This window comes from Schistocerca gregaria, chromosome 1 (genome assembly GCF_023897955.1).
Source record: "Schistocerca gregaria isolate iqSchGreg1 chromosome 1, iqSchGreg1.2, whole genome shotgun sequence".
Lineage (NCBI taxonomy): Eukaryota > Metazoa > Arthropoda > Insecta > Orthoptera > Acrididae > Schistocerca > Schistocerca gregaria.
In genome coordinates this window covers 141588272-141613724 of record NC_064920.1, presented here as the reverse complement: position 1 = coordinate 141613724, position 25453 = coordinate 141588272, and the positions used below count along the sequence as shown (strand labels likewise).

Below are 25453 nucleotides of genomic sequence, written 5' to 3'. Positions count from 1 at the left end.
AATGACTCCTTACCCTCTCCCTTACAACCCACATCCTTTCATCTTTCCTTTTCCTTCCCTCTTTCCTGACGAAGCAGCCGCCGGTTGCGAAAGCTCTAAATTCTGTGTGTGTGTTTGTGTGTTTTATTCATTGTGTCTATCTACCGGCGCTTTCCCGCTTGGTAAGTCTTGGAATCTTTGTTTTAATATTTGTGACTTACCAAATGAAAGCGCAGGCAGGTTGTTAGACACACAAAGATACACACAAAATTCAAGCTTTCGCAACCAACGGTTGCTTCATCAGGAAAGAGGGAAGGAGACGGAAAGACTAAAGGATGTGGGTTTTAAGGGAGAGGGTAAGGAGTCATTCCAATCCCGGGAGTGGAAAGACTTCCCTATTGGGAAAAAAGGACAGGTATACACGCACACACGCATCCATCTGCACATACACAGACACAAGCAGACATTTGTAAAGGCAAAGAGTTGTGTGTATGTATGTGTTTGTTTGTGTGTCTATCGATCTGCCAGCGCTTTCGTTTTAGAGAGTGAGAGAGTGAGAGAGAGAGAGAGAGAGAGAGAGAGAGAGAGAGTGAGAGAGTGAGAGAGTGAGAGAGAGAGAGAGTGAGAGAGTGAGAGGAGGGGGTGGGTGCATTTTAAATTACTATAGGAAATGAGGTTCTTCAGCCACTATAAAACAATTATCATACAGCTGTTTTTCCCTTACTTTCATAACATTTTACACTATCATTTTCCACTTTTATTTTGAGAAGCAGGCAAGTTAAAACATTTTTCATTAACATTACAGGGTTATAAATACAAAATCAAATCGGGTTAGTGCAGGAGTAGGATTAATAATGAAGGAAAAAAATAGGAGCGCAGGTAAGCTACAATGAACAGCATATTGAATGCATTATTGTAGTAGAGACAGACACGAAGCCCATGCCTACCACAGTTGTACAAGTTTATATGCCAACTAGTTCCACAAATGACGAAGAGATTGAAGAAAGGTATGATGAGATAAAAGAAATTATTCATATACTTAAGGGAGACGAAAATTTAATAGTCATCGGTACTGGAATTTGATTGTAAGAGAAGGAAAAGTAGTAGGTGAATACGGCCTGGTGGAAAGGAATGAAAGACGAAGTCGCCTGGTAGAATTTTGCACAGGGCATAATTTAATCATAGCTAACACTTTGTTTAAGAATTGTGGTATATGTGGAAGAGACCTGGAGACACTGGAAGGTTTCAGATAGATTATGTAATGGTAAGATAGAGATTTAGAAACCAGGTTTTAAATTGTAAGACATTTCCAGGAGCAGTTGTGGACTCTGACCACAATCTGTTGGTTAGGAACTGTAGATTAAAACTGAAGAAACTGCACAAAGGTGGAAATTTAAGGAAATGGGACCTGAAAGAACCACAGTTTGTAAAGGGTTTCAGAGAGAGCATCGGGGAACAGTTGACAAGAATGGGGGAAAGGAATACAGTAGAAAAGAATGGATAGCTTTGAGGGATGAAGTAGTGAAGGAAGCAGAAGATCAAGTAGGTAAAAGGATTAGGGCTATTAGCAATCATTGGGTAACACAAGAGATATTGAATTTTACTAATGAAAGAAGAAGATATAGAAATGCAGTAAATGAAGCAGGCAAAGAGGAATACAAACGTCTGAAAAAATGAGATAAACAGGAAATGGAAAATGCTAAGCAGGGATGGCTAGAGGACAAATGTAAGGATGTAGAGGCTTATCTCACTAGGGGTAAGATAGATACGGCCTACGGGAAAATTAAAGAGACCTTTGGAGAAAAGAGAACCACTTGCATGAATATCAAGAGCTGAGATGGGAAACCAGTTGTAAGCAAAGAAGGGAAGGCAGGAAGGTGGGAGGAGTATATAGAGGGATCTATACAAGGGGCGATGAACTTGAGGGCAATATTACTGAAATGGAAGAGGACGTAGATGAAATGGGAGATACAATCCTGCATGAAGAGTTTGACAGGGCACTGAAAGACCTCAGTCGAAACAAAGCCCCGGGAGTGGACAAAATTCCATTAAAACTACTGATAGCCTTGGGATAGACAGCCCTGAAAAAGCTTTACAATGTGGTGAACAAGATGTATGAGACACGCAGAATACCCTCAGACTTCAAGAAGAATACGTAAATTCCAACCCCAAAGAAATCAAGTGTTGACAAGCGTGAAAATTACTGAACTTTAATAAGTCTCAGTTGCAAAATGCTAACATGAATTCATTACAGACAAATGGAAAAACTGGTAGAAGCTGACCTTGGGGAAGATCATTTTGGGATCCATAGACATGTTGGAACACATGAGGCAATACTGACCCAACAAGGCAAACCTACACTTGTAGCATTTGTAGACTTAGAGAAAGATTTTGACAGTGTTGACTGGAATACACTCTTCCAAATTCTGACGGTGGCAGGGGTCAAATACAGGGAGCGAAAGGTTATTTACAATTTGTACAAAAACTAGATGGCAATTATACTAGTCAAAGGGGCACAAAAGGGAATCAGTGGTTGAGAAGGGAGTGAGATAGGCTACAACCCTATCTCGTATTTAACTCAAATCTGTATATTGAGCCAGCAGCAAAGGAAACAAAAGACAAATTTGGAGAAGAATTTAAAATCCATGGAGAAGAAATAAAAATATTGAGGTTTGTCGATGACTTGTCACTGACAGCCGGTGACCTGGAAGAGCAGTTGACCAGAAATGAGAGCATCTTGAAAGGAGGATATAAGATGAACGTCAACAAAAGCAAAATGAGGCTAATGGAATGTAGTCTAATTACATCAGGTGATGGTAAGGGAATTAGATTTGGAAATGGAACACTTAAAGTAGTAGATGAGTTTTGCTATTTGGGAAGCAGTACAACTGACGATGGTCGAAGTACAGAGGATATAAAATGTAGACTGGCAATGGCAATGAAAGAGTTTCTGAAGAGCAAAAATTTGTTAACATTGAGTGTAGATTTAAGTGGCAGGAAGCCTTCTCTCAAAGTAGGTGTATGGAGTGTGGTCATGCATGGAAATGAAACATGGACGATAAATAGTTTAGAAAAGAGGAGAATAGACACTTTCGAAATGTGGTGCTATGGAAGAATGGATAGATCACGTAACTAATGAGGAGGTACTGAATAGAATTGGGGAGAAGAGGAATTTGTGGCACAATGTGACTAGAAGAAGGGATTGCTTGATAGGGCATATTATGAGGCATCAAGGGATCATCTATTTAGTATTGGAGGGAAGCGTGGAGGGCAAAAGTCATAGAGGGAGACCAAGGCAGGAATACACAAACAGAAGGATGTAGGTTGCAGCAGTTACTTGGAGATGAAGAAGCTTGCACAGAGAGTAGCTTTGAGAGCTGCATCAAACCAGTCTCTGAACTGAAGACCACAAAAACAATAAGTGCAGGAAATTAAAATGTGCAGTACAAAGTGTACACCATGATTTGTGGTAATGAATGTCATCAGTTTTTTAAAAAAGTCACAGTTTTGTAACAGCAAGCAAAAAGTCTCAAAAAATGGAAATTGGTATATGGGTACAAGGTAATTTAGCATATTTTCCAACATGATACAACCACAAATTGCGTGCCGAAACGTGTTCTTCAGAAATCTTTACTTTGCACTTAGTCGGAAAAAAGCAATAATTGATGAACATAGTGAATTAAACCGAAAACTGCAGGCTATGGTGAAAGCTGTCGAACTCTAATATTTGGAGGAGTGCGTTTTCCTCCTGTTGCCACTGGCAGTGCAGTGTACTCTGGGGACATGAGCACAGTAACATCTAGTGTATTGCTTGTAAACTACTACTTGCAGGAACTGTAGTAATCATGATGTAATGGTGCTGTGAAGGCAACCAGAAACAAGGCTATCAATTTGTTGATCACTGAAGTGCAGAGTTGATCTTTTATGGATGTGTTAGTGACAGGAGAATCTGAGTTGTGGGAGAACTCTTTACAGTAATGTGTTCGTAGTTGCACAGTACATAAAATATTTGTGACAAGGAAGAATATGAACGTTTGCTCATCGCTTCACTTACTGCAATACAAGCTGTCCTCGTAAGTTGCTTCCAACCTACCCACTCAGAAATCACCACATATTTGGAAATGGATGGTCAAGTATTATTTCATCCTTTGTTCTCTAATCAGACAGAAATTTTGAACAAGATCGAATATTGCAGAAAATACTTGTATTACATTCATAACAAAGTCCTAGAATATGTTAACAACACCAAGATGGAAAATGAAGTTAGCATATAACAGGATGTGAACTTCCCACCTCTAACTATTACTCATTATGCTATAGATCAACCGTATGAGTTTTGTCTCTTTTCTCTGTTATTACAATATCTCTTGATGCCTTATGTCTTTTATTCTTTATTAACATACATTTAATGATAAGGGTGATGTGTTTGTGACACTTTCAAAGTGCTACGGCTTTGAAACAGCATACTGTGGCGCACACACACTAAAAAGGAAATGAATAACAGCAATGAATACAGTTCACTGGGGTTGTTAACATGCACTCACAAAAATCGATAATCAGAAGTCCACCAGGGACATAATGACTGCAAAAAGTAGTGTGGAGTCTAATAAACCCTGCGTGTATTAAGCCTAGTTTACACAACAACTCTGGCTTGCGCCACACATTGCATGCAAGTAGTTTTTTGTGTGTCTGTAGACACAGTGAAACCAGTCTATGCTTCAGTGTTGTCATTTTTTGAGTGCCATAGTAGCATGTGAAATGAAAGTTTTGGCAATTGTAAGAGTTGTGGCAGAGTTCATCTTGTTTGCATGAAACCACCGCAGAAGACAAAAGATGTGAAAAAGAAAGAAACATGTTCGGGTTGATGACTGCATAAAGAAAAGATATCAGATCAGTTGCTCAACGAACTTGCTGAAAGAAATGGTACTGGAAGACTTTATAAGTTATTTTAATCATATGTACTACTGTTTGTGAATAGGAATCACTGCTGTGACATTTTAAATATTTTAGTATTGATGAAAGAAATCATTTTCAGATTTCTGTAGCCTTTTATCCTGCCAACTATTAATCAGCCAACTCAAACCACAGGATCTGAGCCATGTAGATGTGGGCTATTCTGCAGATAGATGTTTTGTTAACCTGTACTTTTTTTTAAATTTATTAGCGTATGTACTCTTGTAATTTTAATTGAATGGATTTTGCCCTGCAGCTCATACATGGTGGTCCATTGATTGTGAGCGGGCCAAATACCTCCTGCTGTTAGTCCCGGATCATCAGAAAAGGTAGCTTTGGACTATGAATCAAGAGTTTCATGTAATGGTGGTCTGTCCTCCCTGGACAGCTTTATGGTAATGCTGTACCGACCACTTTCTAGCAGTTTTGTTGCTATCTTTTCTTTGGTGGACTTTCTTGAGTGAGGTACTTGTGAAGAAAACATTATATTTTGTTATTCTTCTGTTGTAAGATCCAAAGTGGGATCTATACCTTGTTTCTTGCTTAAATTGTGTTTTGTTTTGACTTCTTTGTACACATCAGTGAGTTCTTGTTAATAACTTTTTCCCAATAAAAACAGATTCAAGAATACCGTTAGCATTTTACCTCTGCTACCGCAGACTGCAATGTGCAGTTAATTACCATATTTTTCACTACTACAAAAAGAACAAATATGTGGTGTTTCTCTTCGTTAATTTCATATATTTTTACACCTTTTTTTCCATCATGGTAAAATAAGTTTTCCTATTATCACAACAAATAAATGCAGCACATTACAAAGATTCTCTTGGTTAGAGATTTCTTTGCATGTATCAGTAACATCAAAGAAAAGAACAACTAAAGCCTCAGTCAAATAGGTAACTGGTCATCCAAGCAGGCAGAAAGCACTGTTGCAAAAAAATATGAAAAAGATAAGATTTCAACTCACCAAATACACTGACAGGACAAAAGTTATGGGATACCTCCTAACATCATGTTGGACCCCCTTTTGTTGGCATAGTACAGCAACTCAACAAGGCATGGATTCAACAAGTTGTTGGCAGTCCCTTGCAGAAATATTGAGCCATGCTGCCTCCATAGGGATCCGTAATTGAGAAAGTGTTGCCAGAACAGGATTTTATGCTTTGACTGATCTCTCAAAATTACGTCACATAAATGTTCAATGGGGGTCATGTCAAGTGAGCTGGGTGACCAAATCATTTGCTTGAATTGTCCAGAATGTTCTTCAAACCAATCATGAAAAATTGTAACTTTTTGACATGGTGTACGCTCAGCCAAAAAATTTCCATCGCTGCTTGGTAACATGAAGTCCACAAATGGCTGCAAATGGTCTCCAAGTAGCCAAACATTCCATGTAAAAACAGCTCACACCATTATGGAGTCACCACCAACTTGCACAATTGTTGACAACTTGGGTCCGTGGCTTCGTGTGATTAGTGCCGCATTCAAATCCTGCCATCAGCTCTTACAAACTGAAATCTGGACTCATCTGACCAAGCTTTCATTTTCCAGTCATCTAAGGTCAACTGATATGGTCACGAGTCCAGGAGAGGTGTTGTAGGCGATGTTTTGCTATTAGTAAATGCACTCGCATTGGTTGTCTGCTGCTTACCCCATTAATGCCATATTTTGCCACACTGTCCTAATGGATATGTTCAATGTACGTCCCACATTGATATCTGGATTTATTTCATGCTGTATTGTGCTTCTGTTAGTCCTGACAACTCTATCCAAATGCCGCTGCTCTCAGTTGTTAAGTGAAGCATAATCAGCCACTGCGTAGTCCGTGATGAGATGTAATGTTTGAAATCTGGTATCTTTGGCACTATTGACACTGTGGATCTCTGAATAGTAAATCAACGATTCCTGAAATGGAATGTACCATGCATCTAGTTCCAACTTCTATTCTGTGTTCAAAGACTGTTTATTACCATCGCGTGGCCATAATCACATAAGAAACCTTTTCACATGAATCACCCGAGTACAAATGACAGCTCTGACAATGCACTGTCCTTTTATGCCATATATATATATATATATATATATATATATATATATATATATATATATATATATATATATCTCTGCTTGTGTCTGTGTATGTGCGGATGGATATGTGTGTGTGCGCGTGCGTACACCTGTCCATTTTTTCCCCTAAGGGAAGTCTTTCCGCTCCCGGGATTGGAATGACTTCTTACCCTCTCCCTTAAAACCCACATCCTTTACACACACACACACACACACACACACACACACACACACACACACACACACACACACACACACACACACACACAGAGAGAGAGAGAGAGAGAGAGAGAGAGAGAGAGAGAGAGAGAGAGAGAGAGAGAGAGACTTTTTTATCTATGTCTTATGAAGGACTTAGTCCAATAGCTAATAATATCTAGCAGCGTTTTCAAGGAGGCTGCCTGCCACCCAATGCCTCCTTTATCTTGTGAGAAGCAATCTGTCCTTTTCATATTGTTATTCGATCTCAGATTTTCCATTGTTTATGAATGTAACATTTCCTTCCATGGATTCATATTTTTACATTTTTGAATTAGGTATGGTATTTACAGTTGAAAAGCAGTTGCACACACCTATCCAATTAACCTCTCCGTTTCAACATTTTTCACACCTGTACCCACTTGTCCACTGCGATCTCTGTAGAAAATCAAAACCAGCCAGTAGACTGCCCCAGACAAGAGTAGTCTAAAGTAAACATCCATGTGCTTGATGAGGATGGTGCTATAGCATACAATACATGCTGTGGGCATTGCCTGCCCCCCATTTCACTGAGCATTAACACCTACCTGGTGGGCCTTGAGGTGGTCCATGATGTGGAGGCCCTCCTTGCTGATCAGGACCGCCATCAGGTTTATGCGGAGGTCCCCCCGGAGGTCCAAGTGTTGGGGCATGACCTTGCTGCTGCTGAGGTGGTGGACCTTGACCTTGATTTACTCCTGCTTGCTGGGCCATCACTTCAACCTTTAATTATAATTTCAAATGATAATCACAAATTGTCCTTTGCACTCCTCACTCTACACTTTAAATGTACAATAACATTTTTCCTACCCAAACTGTATTTATCAATGATCAATCTAGTGACTGGTCAATTTCAAGCCACTATCACACCAAATGAAACATTACCCCCCATTTGGTAAAAACACATTGGTATGACAGCAAAACTGAGCACATGCACACAGACTACCAGTGATACTATGTCACTGAAATCTTACTTCAGTTACTTAATCTGTATTGGTTTAAAATCCTGCTACAACTCTAAATGTGTTCAAATTTTATTTTGTGGAGCACAATATATGATCTAAGTTATTACATATGCACCATAATGATCAATGGGCCAATTGTTAGTAAATATACCGTACACAAGGAAAAATACACCAGCACAAGCAATAATTATAAAGTACTCAAGTCAAGGTTGGCAATCGCAAGTTTTACGCATTTCAAACCCAATGATTTCTAAAACCACTTTTTCTGTACTGTATTTCATCACCATCATTTTGATCGAGAACCCACACGCATCAACAATATGCCTCCTCTGCTGTCATCTACTTCTTGCACTCTCCCACAAATCATCTTTTAATATTAATCTATAGCAAATGCCCACAAAGTCTATCACTCCATCTTTCTCTAGGCCTGGCTAGAAACCTTTTCCCTGTGTGTGTGTGTGTGTGTGTGTGTGTGTGTGTGTGTGTGTGTGTGTGTGTGATATATATAGCCTGCCGGAGAGGTAGGAGAAATGTATAAATTGCAACAGAGGTTATTTTGAATAGAATATTGTTTATAGTTTCAAAAAACAGATGTATACTTATTGCAAACAAATTCCAGTTTCATACTTTTGCACCTGGTTAAGTTTACGGAGACAGATGAATCTGATAAAGATGATATTGCTCAAAGCCCACAATTGAATCAAATGAAGAAACTTGTGAGCAAAGGTTGTTTTAGTTTCTATGAATTCTTAAAAAATTAATTGCTGCCTTCTTCAAGGTGATCATGTACACCCTCATCAAATCCTAATTGCAAAAAAAGTCAAACAATGGTAAGAAAGAAAGAAATGAAGAGGTAAGGGAACTGTATAGAGTGCTGTGAAAAAATATTCATCAGATAAATTAATGGTAACCTTCAGACAAGTTTTTCTACATAAAAACAAACACCAGCAAAGGAAGTGTTTTACCTGTTCTTGTGTGATGACTTTGACATTAGGGCCCTCGGGCTTGGTCCATGTTGTCTCTCTCGTCCGAGCATTATAAAAGTAAGACTTGCCTTCACCAGTTTTTGTTTCAACCCAGATGTCTCCACTAAGATCCATACCGGGCATCACATTCTGAAAACCAGCAATAAACTACCTCACTTATCGATAATCAGTAATAATACAAATACAATGTAATAAAGCCCAGCACTAAACCAAAATCGACAAACCATATCAAAATAATGCAGTTACACGAACATAATATTACTTCAGTTTGGAAAGGTGATGTAAGGCAAAAAATGATATATAACTCATCACTGTATTTTTTACATTTGACACGGGGCAACAGAGCACCAGCCATTTATAAACTTTAAACATGTAAAGTAAATAAACAACTACTACTTTCAAGATATATAATTTCTACCAAAGTCACTAAACTGTGAAACAGAGCAACAATAACTATATATTTGTAAAAGAATGGTTTTCATTTGCTATATATTTGTAAAAGAATGGTTTTCATTTGCTATATATTTGTAAAAGAATGGTTTTCATTTCACTTTCAAAAAAGAAGAAAAAGCAGCCAAACAGCTTCAGCCGGGAAATTTGATGGTTGCTGAAAAGAGTATGAAATAGATAAGACATTAATATACGAGGAAGCAGGTGATACAGTTGGTAATAATAATTGATACTAAATAATGACCCTAATGAACAAGGATTACAGTTTAAAACTAAAATAACCAGTCCAATGTGTTTCAGAAATTACAGGAAAGTCAGTTACGAGTAAAAACTGACTCTAGAATGTCATCCCAGATTGCTCCTCAGAACATGTCTCAGGCTGCGGAAGCAGTCAAACGTGTCACTGTGTCACATAGGTAAGTCAGAGGAGAGATGAAAAAACATATCCAGGAATGAAAGCGTGTTTCCGTGAACTTTTGGGTGGTTATATGGAACCACTACAGTTCCGAAAAATTTTACAAATAGATTTTTCTTCTTTTTCTTTTACCTTTACAGGCCGATTTATTCCTTTAATATGTTATGAATCATCATCTTACCTCATAATACTGCTGCTATTGTTTCTGTCTGGACTTCCATATCTGTGTTTTACTGAATGTTTTATTCCACATGAATCACTGACATACATAGTTGGAAGCGTTTGCTACACCTTATGCACCCAACACAAAAACCAGTGTTTCATGACGAAAAAGGTCAATAGATTTTCGTATGTCGTGCTCCACTCTAACGAACATATTTTCCACGAACTATGAGCACCTGTTTCTTTTCCAGAATAAAATTCCTACTTTCTTTGCTTAGAAGACTGACACCATTGCCGTATCTCTGAGTGCAGAATTACAAACAAAATTGTTATGAAAGAATAAATACCATCTACATATACAGAGTAACTAAATTCCTTTTAACACTTTGAGGACTTGTAGTGGGGATCACAATGGTTAATTTTAGTACAGGAACCTGTGTCTGAACACACACAGTTATCTTGCTACATGCTGCTCATCATATGGGTCCACTTTCAAGAACAGGTTGATGTGACGACCATGATGTCAACACACAAGTGGTACCTTTGCATCAAGTTCAAATACACAGTATCACCAATCACTGGTCCTCCAGAATCTGCCACAGCCATAACCTATGGCAGTAGATCTTCCTTGGACATATGTCTAACAGATTCAAATAGGGAGAACATGCTAGCCAAGTGATCAAGCCACCATGACCTACCCACTGTTGCTCAAATCGTTGGTCCAGACGATCTCTGACTATATGTGAAAAATGACATGGTGTGTCCTTGTGCTGAAACCACATGCTTTGACAAACATGATGTTTCCCATCCTCCAAGAGCCCATGCAGTACGCTGTCAAGGAATCTAAGTACACGGTGACGAATGTACCCGTCTCTAAGGGCTGCTGGTAGACTGTAACAAAGAGGGAATGCAAAGTGTGGGAAACACTCTGCATACAAATGACTGCACCAAGTTTCACCGTACATTAACATTAGGGTGACATGCTCCACAAATGTGTCATTCACCATGGTCAACAGCACCAGACAAAAAATAAAATGTACATACACCTTGAATTCTGTACTGTAGTGAATGATTACTGATGTACAGTAGAACAGTATGAATAAAGACCACAAGCACAACTAGTAGTGGAGTATAAATGAAACCCTGAACCACAACAGCAACTACCAACCTCATTGGACAGATAAACTGAACTTAATGGCTTTCAAACAAACCTGTAGTGGTCATGAGATGTCAGCTGATCAGTGAATGAAGTGGGTAACACTCTCGTCAGTGGCACTGACTAAGGCGAGAGGGATTTGAACATGTCTTGTGGAATTATGCATGGAGCGGGAAAACAGTACAGTTCCAGACACGAGTTTCTATGATGAACTTTACTGTCTTGCTCCTCAATAAAAGTCCTTAACACCTGTAAAGGTAATTTAGTTACACCTTGTATACAGAAACTTCAATAGTTATTACCTAAATGTACAGAGGCAGCCACCAACTGATTCTGACATGGGCAGGAAATTCTCATTTTTGCAGTGTTCCCACAACACTACACACAAATACATAGACGACAGCCTACAACACTACAGTTAAGGAATGTACCTTACGAATACTGCAGGGTGAATCCTACACTTAATTACTAATCACGTCAAGAGCATGTAGGTCACAAACATATAGACCATACTCACCCAATTAGAAGAAGACTATTTTGCAAAACTGTCATTCGAAAAACACGGGGTCATCTTACAACCACAGATAAAGCTTTGGTTGCTGAGGTCAGTATATTTACATTGTGTAAAGGCATAATATAAGGGTCGTCTTACATTCCTAATGAAGGTTTGGGAGCTGAGGTCACACACAGATTTGACGATATCAGTAAGCTAGGATGGGATGTAGTGGTACCAGATTGGCAGAATGTGAAGAGAGTAGCTATGATTGGGCAGTACATTTTGTAGTACTATCAACCATGAAAATGCATCCATCTACCACATTTGAACCACGGTTCACCTGAATCTAAATATACTTTGGACTGAACTGACTTTACAAATGAACAAATACTCAGCAACAAAACACACATCTTCAATACAAATTTATTTTAACATAAATATGTTTGCACAGAACACACTAAATGCAGCACAATACATAAAACATGAGATTCAACAATAGTATAATAGCAGCATTGTTGATTTTTAAGACTGGTACAAATCATGAAGCACTCTTTCAGCTGTAAGCAGTCTGTTTTCTGCATATTCAGCACTGGCGAACCAAAGATAATACATTATTATTCAGTTGGTTAATACTGCACGAACAGTAAATTATGGTGATTGATAATGGGTGGAAATAATAGCCCTGATTTTGTTGAGAAACATGGATCTACAGGTTTGCATCTCACAACTGATTCACACAGACAAATGACATTCATTTTAAATTAATGGTTGTGCACAAAGCACAGGTCAACAAAAATTGTGCAGCAGGAAGAAAATTTGATGTCACAAAAATGACTTAACATGTAGAATCAGTTGAATAATGAATAAGGTGTCACCAGCCGTACACGCAATGAATGCTCTCTATTAACCTGGAGGTCATCTGAATGGATGTGCTAGAAATAAAGAGGAATTTTCTAACTACATGTGGCTACACCTTCAAATGAGGTTTGAGTTGGTGTGTGATGATGGTGTAAATGATGGGGCTTACATTGTGATGCAGAACAACACTGGCTCTGCACTTGGCACGGTTCTTGGTTTATCATGTCATATAATCTACTTAAGAAAACACCACAGCTTTTTACAATGTGTAAAGTTAATTTTTTTCCTTGCAGATGTTGTGATACGTTTACAGAAAACATTTTGGAAATTTGATTAGTCACAGTATGTAACAAATAAAAAATGTCTCAGGGAAGCTTTTCAGAAGAAATAGACAATCCTATATTCAAGGTTGTCTTATAATAAGGTAAATGTGATATATACTCTTCAACATACTGACTTATGTTTAATCGACATTTTATTTCTCTAGGGCTACTAATACAGGTTTTGTTGACAGTGTTCTCAAAATTTATTAATCCCAAACAAGGCTGTAATTCATTCACACTTCTATGTTCAATTTGTGAAAAAGCAAATTAATGTACAGGAAATGGCAGTCTCAGTGCTCTCACGAAGGAGAGAAATCTGTCTAATAATTTGAGTAATAATGGGAAGGATAGATTGCTATTCACTGTAGAGATGACATGTTGAGCTGCAGACATACACAATGAGAAAAAGCGTTACACATCAAGTGCTTTCAACCACAGCCTTCATCGAAAAGGAGCAGGCGCACGCACGCGCGCACACACGCACACACACACACACACACACACACACACACACACACAAACCACTATCTCTGGCTGCTCAGACCTGTTGTTGTTGTTGTTGTTGTTGTTGTCTTCAGTCCTGAGACTGGTTTGATGCAGCTCTCCATGCTACTCTGTCCTGTGCAAGCTGCTTCATCTCCCAGTACCTAGTGCAGCCTACATCCTTCTGAATCTTTTTAGTGTATTCATCTCTTGGTCTCCCTCTACAATTTTTATCCTCCACACTGCCCTCCAGTACTAAATTGGTGATTCCTCGATGTCTCAGAACATGTCCTACCAACCGATCCCTTCTTCTAGTCAAGTTGTGCCACAAGCTCCTCTTCTCCCCAATTATATTCAATACCACCTCATTAGTTATGTGATCTACCCATCTAATTTTCAGCATTCTTTTGTAGCACCACATTTCGAAAGCTTCTATTCTCTTCTTGTCCAAACTATTTATCGTCCACATTTCACTTCCATACATGGCTACACTCCATACAAGTACTTTCAGAAACGACTTCCTAACATTTAAATTTATACTCGACGTTAACAAATTTTTCTTCTTCAGAAACGCTTTCCCTTCCATTGCCAGTCTACATTTTACATCTACATCTACGTCCATACTCCGCAAGCCACCTGACAGTGGCGGAGGGTACCCTGAGTACCTCTATCAGTTCTCTACTTCGACTGTCATCAGTTATTTTGCCCCCAAATAGCAAAACTCCTTTACTACTTTAAGTCTCTCATTTCCTAATCTAATTTCCTCAGCATCACCCAACTTAATTCGACTACATTCCATTATCCTCGTTTTGCTTTTGTTGATGTTCATCTTATACCCTCCTTTCAAGACACTGTCCATCCCGCTCATCTGCTCTTCCAAGTCCTTTGTTGTCTCTGACAGAATTACAATGTCATCGACGAACCTCAGCATTTTTATTTCTTCTCCATGGATTTTAATACCTGCTCCGAACTTTTCATTTGTTTCCTTTATTGCTTGCTCAATACACAGATTGAATAACATCAGGGATAGGCTACCACCCTGTCTCACTCCCTTTCCTACCACTGCTTCTCTTTCATACCCCTCAACTGCCATCTGGTTTCTGTAAAAATTGTAAATAGCCTTTCGCTCCCTATATTTTACCCCTGCCACCTTTAGAATTTGAAAGAGAGTATTCCAGTCTACATTGTCAAAAGCTTTCTCTAAGTCTACAAATGCTAGAAACGTAGGTTCGCCTTTCCTTAATCTTTCTTCTAAGATAAGTTGTAGGGTCAGTATTGCCTCACGTGTTCTAACATGATAGATCACCACAAGTTGAGGCCGGGATGATTTTGAGAGCAGAAAAATGTGTTGCAAGCGTAACGCGTAACTCCCATCTGAGCAGTTGAGAAAAGCTGGTGATAATGGGATGGGTTGGACAGTGAGATGGTCTACTTTGTAGTTAACTGGTTGGTAGCCATACCAATGAAAAATGCTGAGTAATGATTGCAGCAAATGGCTCCTTCGACAGGTGGTCCAGCCTCAGTGGGTAGGACAGCCTGTTGACAAGAGTGGAATAGGGAGTACTGGATTGGTAGATTGGGCAGGTCGTGCACCTGGGTCATCCACAAGGATATGATCACTGTGGCAAGGGGTTAGGTAGTGAATGGCATTCAGATGGACTAGGATGTTGATGAGGTTGGGGTGGGCAACAGAAAACTGCTTTAGGATATGTGGGAAGGATATTGGGTAGGATATATGTGATATCAGGGCATGATGACAGATGAAGAGGATGTGATTCACTTGTACCAGTCCAGGGTGGTATTGGGTGATTGGGGAGGGGCGGCATTCCTTTGTAGCCACTTTTTTTGTGAGGGGGATGGGGGGGGGGGGGAGGAGGAGGAGGATTTGGGGTGTTTGAGGATATGGCACAGGAAATGTGTCTGCAGACAAGGTTTCAGTGATAGTGCCTGACTGTGAAGGCCTTTGTATGACTGTCAGCATAATGGGCATGTCACTGCATAAACACCATCCCCAGGTGGCTAGGCTTTATAGGAAGGATTTTGTGACGTGGAAGGGATGGCAACTATCGAAATGCAGGTACTGTTGGTTATTGGTGTGTGTTTAATGTGGACAGAGGTGTGGATGGAGCCCTCAGAGGGGGTAGTCAAGGTCCAGAAAAGTGGTATGTTGGGTTGAGAAGGACCAAGTGAAATTGCTGGCAGAGAAGGTGTTGAGGTTGTGAAGAATGAAGGTAGGATGTCTTGGACCTCAGTCCAGGTCATGAAGCCAGCATCAATGAACCTGAACTAGATAAGGGGTTTGGGGTGGCTAAGAAGGTTTCCTGTAGATGGCCCATCAACAGCCGGCATTGGATGGTGCCATGCAGTTGCCCATGACTACAGCGGATTTGTTTGGATACCTTTCCTTCAAATGAAAAGCAGCTGTGGGTTAGTAAATAGCTATTAAAGTGTGTGAGGAATGAGGTAGTGGGTGTAGAGTCTGAAGCAGAATTGGAGAAGTAGTGTTCAATAGTAGCAAGAACAGGGTATGATGGATGTTGGCATATTGGGAAGTGGCATCAGCAGTGATGAGTTGGGATCCAAGAGGTAAATGGGTAGGGACAATGGAGAGCCTGTGAAGAAAATGGTTGCATCTTTGATGTGGAAGGATGGATTTGGGCAATATGTTGGAGGTATTGATCAGTGAGGGCTGAAATTCTTTCAGTGGGAGCTCAATAAGCAGTTACAATGGGGCATCCAGGATTGCTGGGTTTGTGGATTTTGGGGAGCATGTAGGAGGAGGGTGAGTGGCAAGTCACAGGGATGATGAGGGAAATGGATTCATGGGAGACATTTTGGGAAGGGCCTAAGGCCTTAAGCAAGAACTGGAGATTACAATGGCTTTCTGGAATGGGATCACTTTGGCAGAGTTTATAGGTGAAGGAGTCAGACAAATGGCAGCAGCCTTCCGTCAGGTACGCACTGTGATTCATGATGACAGTGATGGAACCTCCTCCAAAAAGTAGATCACATTAGGTTAGGATCCTTTCTTTTTTTTTTTTAAGGCTGTGGTGAAAGATTAGTGTTCTTAGGAAGGGACATGGGAAGGATGGTACGAAGGAGTCAGATGTAAGTAATTCCTGAAAGGTGCCCAGATGGTGGTTAAATGGAGGGGGGGGGGGAGGGGGGAGATCATGGTTGGGTGGAGGTATGAACTGCGAGAAGCACTGCTCAATCAGGCTGGCTTTGGTTGGAGAGACTGGTAGCAAAGACAGGGGGAAGGGTGTATACATGGACAAGGAAAAATAATTCCCAAAATTTTTTACCAGATTTCCTGGTTGAAAATACACTTTCTCCTGGGTTAAAATACACTTTTTCCGTGTTAAGTGACAGTATACCTTTGAATGTTTATGGTTTTATACAGCGACATAGAATTTCTCGGCACTTTAGAAAACGAAACTCGCGGAGGGGGAACACACTTTTTGGAAAGATCTTTGAAGTGTGGCAACATGTACGCTACATATTTTTGTGTTACAAAGGTATCAATTCAAATACCACCAATTTTCGCTTGCGACGTGCTTTTGTAAGCCAGTCATAGCTCATGTCACATGATCTTGACAGCTGATGACAGCATAGGGCACTTTATGTAGTCAGCCAATAGCAAGATCACTCTTAAGTAGCGCGAACACACTAATAAGAAAAGTCAATTGTTTACATTAATATACCTAGTGTTGCTACAAGAAAAACAAAGCTTCCAAATATAATATTTGTCTAAGATTGATAAGCTACAAGAGAAGCTAAGCTACCACATATTATGTTGATTCTTTTTGTACATGTTACACTTTAAGATACGTCACACAAATGCGCCAGTAAAATTTTTAATAAAGACGTAAATGTCTGATCTTCTGGGCTTGAAATTCTTCTAGATGGTTGTCCTCAAAGAGGAGATTTTTAAATGAGAGTCAAACGCCCAGTGATTTAAGAAATTCATCGTACATTCTCGCACATAGTTCATCTTGCGTAAAAGGGAATTTTTTTTGAAAGTAACGCTATTCAAACCACCATTCGCAATATTTTCCCTCAACCTGTTAGAAACTGGCTCGTTTCAGCAGTTGCCAGAGAGCTCCAGATAACAGGAGTCACTGTGCTTGCGCTACTACAATGACGCAAGAAGCCCATACGTTGGTACGTGTAAAACATTACATAATCTTGCATTGTGTCAAAAAAGAAACAAGAAATCACAGGATACTTCAAGAGCATCAAAGTTTCGTGAACCATTCTGAAATGCATAATTTGGCTTAAAGTGCACATTCATATCTCCAGATTCAGATGTAAATTTTCTTGATTACCAGAACTGCATTGTCTCATGTTTGGTTCTTTATTATGGCATAATGCCTTACGAGCTAGAATATGGAAAACATGCACTTTAACAGCAGCAAACAGTTGAAAGTAGCCAACAGTGTGAAATTAAACACTTCGTTTCAAATAAATTGACTGTCTCAGTGGAAAAGATTAATAAAAGCCACATATCTTTAGCAAATCGACAAAAATAACTTCCTTGTTCTGCAAGGCGATTAATACTTGACTGTCAGAAAGGTGGAACTACAATAAAAACTGAAACTAATAACATATTTTAGCCTTCCGTAATTATATGAATGTATTTTAATTCATTCAATAGCTCCCAACCATAGAATTCTGCTTTTGTTTTCAATTAATGTGATAGCAATAACCGAACAGGAAACAGCAAAATCACTAAACATAAACGCAGGTCATGTGGAGACTACCCACCTCCCCACTACAACTCAGACTGCTCTGTGCATCACCCCCGGATCTACAATATTGCCGAACCGGGCAATATTAGATAGTGGCACCCAGTCACATCTGTTGCCAAAAGTGGAAGAAGGTAATACTCATACGCAACTCAACTGCACATGCACAAGAACCCACCCACAACTGCTCAAACAAATCTAATGTAAAAAGCTGTCACGTCACGCTCATCGGAGCCAATTTGTTGTTAGGAGGCATTGCATTGTCTTCCTAAAGCCTTTGACACACTTTGCTGTTGACAGACGCTTGTAGGAGCACCGTGTTTTGTTGTTGTATATGGTGCATTTCCTTTGCAACTTAAGGTCTATTTTCTTTTTTTCTCTTGTTCATGTTTTGTTGCTGCAGTATTATTCTGCAGAAGTGGGATACAATAGCATACTTTGTTGGAGTATTGGTTCTTACCGTTCAAAATCACAAAAATATAACTGAAAAAACAATGAAAAATTCCCAGGTTTTTACCGGTTTTCTCCTGGTTTTCCCACGTCGTATAAGCCCTGAAACAAGTGCTTCCATTGCAGTGACTGGGAGAAAGACAATAAGTCTTTGACAAGTCCAACAAACTTATCCTACCCCAACCGATGCCAGGACACCTGTGAAAGCAGACATGTCATGTACCAGCTCTGCTGTAATCATTACTCAGCTTTTCATGTTGGTATGACTACCAACCAACTATCCACCAGGATGAACTGCCACCACCAAACTGTGGCCAAGAGCAAAATGGACCATATTGTTGCACAACATGCAGCTGAATATTAAACATTTGATTTCAATGGCCACTTCACAACTCAAGCCATCTGGATCCTCCTCTCCACAACAAGATTTTCTGAACAGCACAGATGGGAGTTGTATTCTAAATGTTTCCACCACCTCTGTTCTCCCAACTCATGTCCCCATCCTTACTGTGCACTGCACTCTGCCAGTGCATCCACCAATCTTTTTCCCTTCGCTGTCCATTCCCTCCCTCCCTCACAGCCTCTTGATGCTTCACCGGGTAGCCTTGTCTGCCACCTCTAGTACCTGAATGCTACACCAGGTAGCACTGTTTTCTCTTCCCTCACCTTTACCCTGCTGTCCCTCACCCTTCCCTGCAGCATTACAGATTATTGCTCGATGCATTTCAGTTTCAGTCTGGCCTGAGCAGCCTGAGATAGTGGTCATGTGTGTGTGACACGCTTGCTTGGAAGCTTTTTGTCATGCCAGGGTACAACTCAATATGTCATCTTTACAGTGACTAAGGCTCTATCCTTTCCATTATTGTCGATATGCAACCTGGACTTTCCATGGTTTGTTTAATAATTTGCATGTTCATAGAACCATTTCTATAAAGTAAGAATGTGGACACTTACAGGAGGAGGATTCATGGGAGAGGGCATAGGTCCACCATGACCAGGTGGAGGGCCTTGCTGTTGCTGCTGCTGTTGCTGTTGTTGAGGAGGCTGCTGTGGGGGACCTTGCTGCTGTTGAGGCTGCTGCTGTTGCTGTTGTGGCTGCTGCTGCTGTTGCGGCTGCTGTGGTGGCGGTTGCTGCTGCTGTTGCTGAGGCTGTTGCCCTGGTCCACCCTGCGGTGGTGGACCCTGCTGTGGACCAGCACCACCACCCTGCTGTGGCGGCGGACATCCAACTGGTGGTGGTGGACCGTAAGGACCAGGTGGTGGCATTCCCATGTGACCCATCATGTGAGGTGGAGGAGGCTGATTAACACACAAAAAAGGTACTGAAGAAAACAGTTATATAAGAGAGAAAGGGTAACACATCAGATTACCGACATTAGATTTCATGTACACACATTTGGCGAAAGAGGGTGCGATAGGAGTGCAGGTTCAGTCGGAAAGCAAGCTCTATGAGTGATCTTTACGAAGTGTGCAATTCAGTACAACCACGTACTTCAGCTAGTTCGTGTCAGGATATACCGTTGAAACTGTACACAACTAAAACATATGAAATTCTGACAAGGTACTTCTTAATTATCTAAGACTTGCAAAGCACCTCACTTTTTGGATATGTCAAATGTAGTATGTGAAGAGAAGTCTCATATAGGAATGAAGTGTTCAATGTAAAACAATGACTTTGTGGAAGTTTGGCAGTATTCTGCAGTTCAAATGTGGTGTTGGCTGAGCCAGATGAGAATATAATTCGAAAATTTACTGATAACTTAATAATCCAAAATTTACTATACAGTTTAAAAAATGTTAAGATACACAGAGCTGCTGAATCTTGAAGCCTTTGTTAGTAACAAAATTCTGACTAGGCATTCAAGAGTATTTTTATAAAACTTAATGACAGTACTTTCTTAAAAAAAAAAAAAAATTTTAACTATAATCTGTCAGAAAAAAATTCTGCATCTTATGTACCTGAAAGCACATAACATGCTCTTCACAAGGTTATATGTACTTCTCTTTACAAAGTACTGTCATCTGGGTAACAAAGAGGAGAAAAGTCCATTAATAAGCTCATAAAGTACCATACAGTTATGTAAATGATTAAGATCTTTATCACACATTAGCAAACATATGTAACAACTAGCTAGGCAACTTTCATAGCACTCACCTTCTGTTCAAGCGATACCAAAATGTAACAGCATATTAAGGTAAACAAAAGTAGTGGATACAATATGGAATCAATGTGATAGAAACTTTAATGCCAATGAAGCTTCCGTTGCTGGGGCAGTCATTCGGTAACCATGGGATAATGGATTTCTATTGTCTCCATCAATTAACTGAGGAAAGGAAGTACGAGACAATGTTGTATTTTATTTTCTGCTTTTTAGTTTCTGATATTGCTCCACTACTCTACTTCCGCTGCATTCTTGCTCATAATATGATCATTCTGTTGTTGTTGTGGTCTTCAATACTGAGACTGGTTTGATGCAGCCCTCCACGCTACTCTGTCCTGTGCAAGCTGCTTCATCTCCCAGTACCTACTGCAACCTCCATCCTTCTGAATCTGCTTAGTGTATTCATCTCTTGGTCTCCCTCTACGATTTTTACCCTCCACGCTGCCCTCCAATGCTAAATTTGTGATCCCTTGATGCCTTAAAACATGTCCTTCCAACCGATCCCTTCTTCTAGTCAAGTTGTGCCACAAATTTCCCTTCTCCCCAATCCTACTCAGCACCTCCTCATTAGTTATGTGATCTATCCACCTAATCTTCAGCATTCTTCTGTAGCACCACATTTCTAAAGCTTCTATTCTCTTCTTGTCCAAACTATTTATCGTCAATGTTTCACTTCCATACATGGCTACACTCCATACAAATACTTTCAGAAACGACTTCCTGATACATAAATCTATACTCGATGTTAACAAATTTCTCTTCTTCAGAAACGCTTTCCTTGCCATTGCCAGTCTACATTTTATACCCTCTCTACTTCGACCATCATCTGTTATTTTACTTCCTAAATAGCAAAACTCCTTTACTACTTTAAGTGTCCCATTTCCTAGTCTAATTCCCTCAGCATCACCCAATTTTATTTGACTACATTCCATTATCCTCTAGAACTTAATTTTCTAGTACCAAGTTTTTGATTAAATAAGTAAGAAGTAGTTACCAGACTATATTTTGGTAAGTAACAGGTACAAGAAAGCAGAGAAAAAAAACTCAGACTACCACGAGCTGACAATGATAGTGATCACGTGTTACAGTGGTGTACGAGGTGTGATAGGAAAGTTTCAAGAATTGATCCACTACTTCTTACTGGTTTGGCAGGCAGATACACGGAGTGTGGGGAGTGAGTCATTGCCTTGTCCTTGAACGCCCTCTGACAGGAAACTGTGTTTCCTTTATTCAGTTCATTGTGGCAGCTGGTTGACTGCACATCTGTTAGGGCTTATTGCTGGATTCTGTCTGAGAAAATGGACGTAAAAACAGAGCAACGACTGTGTGAAATTTTGTTTTAAAACCTGAAAATCAGCTTCTGAGATTTACGAACTATTAAAAATAGCTTTTGGAGATAATTGTATGAGCCAGTCTGCTTCAACAGATTTAAAAATGGCCTTGAATCATTTGAAGATGAACCACAGTCCGTCCGGCCATCCTCCCACCTCAAAAATGAATGAAAATGTTGCGACAGTTCGCGACTCAGTGTGCTCCGATCGTAGACTTACAATTAAGGAGATGGCTGATGAACATAATTTAAGTTTCTATGCAGTTCAGTCAATTTTAACTGGTGATCTGAACACGCATCAAGTGTCAGCAAAATAATTCTAAAAGTGGTGTCAAATGCCTAGAGACAATAACGGCCTGAAGTGAGCCAATAACTCATTAATTAGTCTGAAAATAACCCAGATTTGTTAAACAGGTGTAATTACAGGTGACGAATCTGAGGTATATGGATATGACCCTGAAACCAAAGTGCAGTCTTCGCAGTGGAAGACGCCAGATTCACCACGACCAAAAAAAGCATGGGAAAGTTGGTCGAAGGTGAAGACAATGTTTGTGATTTTTTTTTTTATTCTACCGGTATTGTGCATCATGAATTTACCCCTGGAGGACAGACAATTAGCCAGGAATACTACGAAAGTGCCCTTGAGTGTTTTCATGAAAAGTTGTGGAAGAAAGGGCCTGCAATGTGGAAAGACAGGAGTTGGGTGCTACACTATGACAATGTCCCGGCTCATCGTGCCTTGTCCATCATTGAATTTTTGGCCAACTTCAACTTCCTGTGCTTCCACAGCCACCGCAAATTTTTGAGCTCTGTAACAGGGAAAGCAATAAAGGAAATGAAGAGAGGTAAATCTGCTGGATGGGATAGTCTTCCTATACAATTATTTCAGTAAACCGATGAAAAAGACACAGCACAAACAACAGCTTTGTGCAATGCAATATACAAAAGTAGTACATGGCACAAAGACTTTGTCGAAGGAGCAAACTTACTGATCCCAAAGAAATCGCCTACCAAGAAATGCACAGAATAAACAACAAGAAGTATAATCTCTTATATTGCCAAAATTATCTTGATGGCACTGAACCATAGATGTGTATACACAATGGTAGAGAAAATAGGGGAAGAGCAATCTTGTTTCAGGAAAGCACAAGAAATACTATTGAACTAATTAGAACTATTGGTGAAAGATGCATAAAAAGAGAAGGGAACAAGTTTGTGGTTCATAGATCTAGAAAAGGAATTTGGCTGAGTGAAATGGCACTATGATGGAAATTCTAAAACTGAAGAGGGTGAATAGGACAGGTAGGAATCTAATTGAGAGGTTATGCACCTAGAAGAAAGCAACCTGAAGCTTTTTTTTAAAAAAGGACACAGTTCTTGTCTTTCAACAATTATGTTTACCAGGAACACTTAACTCTTCCTAATTCAGCCCTCAGTAGGCCGACCTCTCAGTAGGCCAACCGACACCCAGTCTCTAGTTGCTTAAGTGGGAAGGATGCATAAAATAATGAATTGTCGGGTGAACAATGTTGTTAATTAATTACAATGTTAAACAATGCTACACAGGTTTGAATTTATGGCTTTCTTTACAGCTCAGTATCATGGCTTCCATAATGTGACATTATGCCAGACCTCAAGCGCAAACTCAAAATTTGAGAAGTTGAACTGACATTCTTCGCAGAAAGTCATTGCTGCTGAGTACACTGCTGGATGAGTAACTATTTATGATCAAATGTTAACAGACACACAGATAATCAAAACTACAGAAAAGTTATGATAAAAATGAAGAAGATAAAATAGGAGGAAAGAACATGACGACATCTCACAAAGCTGGTCTGTGGCATATGTTTCACAATGAATGCTACTACTGTATATGTACACTCTCAAGGACCAAGTTTTCTATAAAAATGAAAATATCTCTGCATTTAATAAAATATAATCCCTATGCATTTACACAAAATAATCCAGGACTTCCAATCCAGCAACTGTATGTGCAAGGAATGGCCAGATTAGCAAGAGTCTAGTCTATATCTAAGACTTGGTAACAAAGACAACAAAGTACGGAAGGAAGGAGTCAGTGCAAAACTTATAAGATCAATTGTATCAGATCTGCTGATAACATGGTACTGCTCAGAGATAAAACAATATCACTCCAAGGAACACTAGCCCGACTAGAGGAGGACTGAAAAAGTATAGAATGAAAATTAGTTACAAAAACTATGGTGATTTGATACAACTGATATATGAACAAGCTCAAACCAATTCAAGAATGCAATGACAATACAAGTTGTCCAGAAAAAGGAGTACTTATTATGCTGCAAATTGGGGGTTAGAGGTACAAAAAGGGTTTGTTAAATGCCTCATGTAGAGTGTTCCTCAGGACAGCTGTGAAAGTTGGACACTGGAAAAGAGAAAAAGAAAATAGAAGCATTTGAGATATGGGTTTAGAGCAGAATGTAGAAAATAAAAGAGTGGAAAAACTTGAGAACAGTGAAGTACTGGAAAGGATAGAGGAATAAAGAACTCCCCTAAACCTGGTTACGAAAAGGTTAGCACACTGAATGTGACACACTATGTGGAAAAAAAAAAAACCTAACGGCAGCTATCACATGTATGGTGTAACGACATAAGGAAATAGGAAGTAGAAGAATAAAAATGTTGGATGAAATGAAAACAGTATACAACACAACACAGCAGCTGATCTGGAATAGAAACTATGTGCTCTTCAGTAGCAATAGTGTCAGGAACAACTCTAAAGCAGAATATCTTATGATGATCAACAACAACTGCACCATATACACTGTTTAGATTGACAAACAATGAAATACCAACCTCCAACAGGACCATGCCTAGTAAAGCACTGTGGTATTCAAAAGAATCTTCTGATTGAAGACTGTTTTACTAGTGTTTATTAAGGTTTGGACACCAGTGAAACTTTATAGCTAGTTTATCCACAAAGATATGGAATGAAGGATGACAAAGCACATACTTTTCTTTCACTGTCTTACTTAATCTACAGTTGGTGCTCACACAGTTTAAAATGTATTATTGCAAACCAAAAACATTTCATGCACATCTAATACAATTGTGAAGCAAGTGTTACACAGTTACATATTTATTACTGTAAACCGAAAAAAAAAACTTTGCTATATTTAATTTTATTTACAGTGTTAAAACAGTTTTATTCCAAATATTTTTCTACACCTACATCAATACTCCACAAGCCATCGTAT

The 25453-nt window shown here is 39.5% G+C and overlaps 1 protein-coding gene across 1 annotated transcript in view; it reads right to left on the bottom strand.

Moving 5' to 3' along the window:
* The window catches only part of LOC126334901 (transcription elongation regulator 1), a 236362-nt gene that overhangs the window by 156530 nt on the left and 54379 nt on the right, over positions 1 to 25453 (bottom strand). The window contains exons 4-6 of the mRNA XM_049997613.1: positions 19683 to 20027; positions 9167 to 9316; positions 7785 to 7959 (exon numbers count right to left, since the gene is read on the bottom strand). Of these exons, the coding sequence (XP_049853570.1) occupies positions 7785 to 7959; positions 9167 to 9316; positions 19683 to 20027 (670 nt within the window). The remainder of the gene's footprint in view (positions 1 to 7784; positions 7960 to 9166; positions 9317 to 19682; positions 20028 to 25453) is intronic.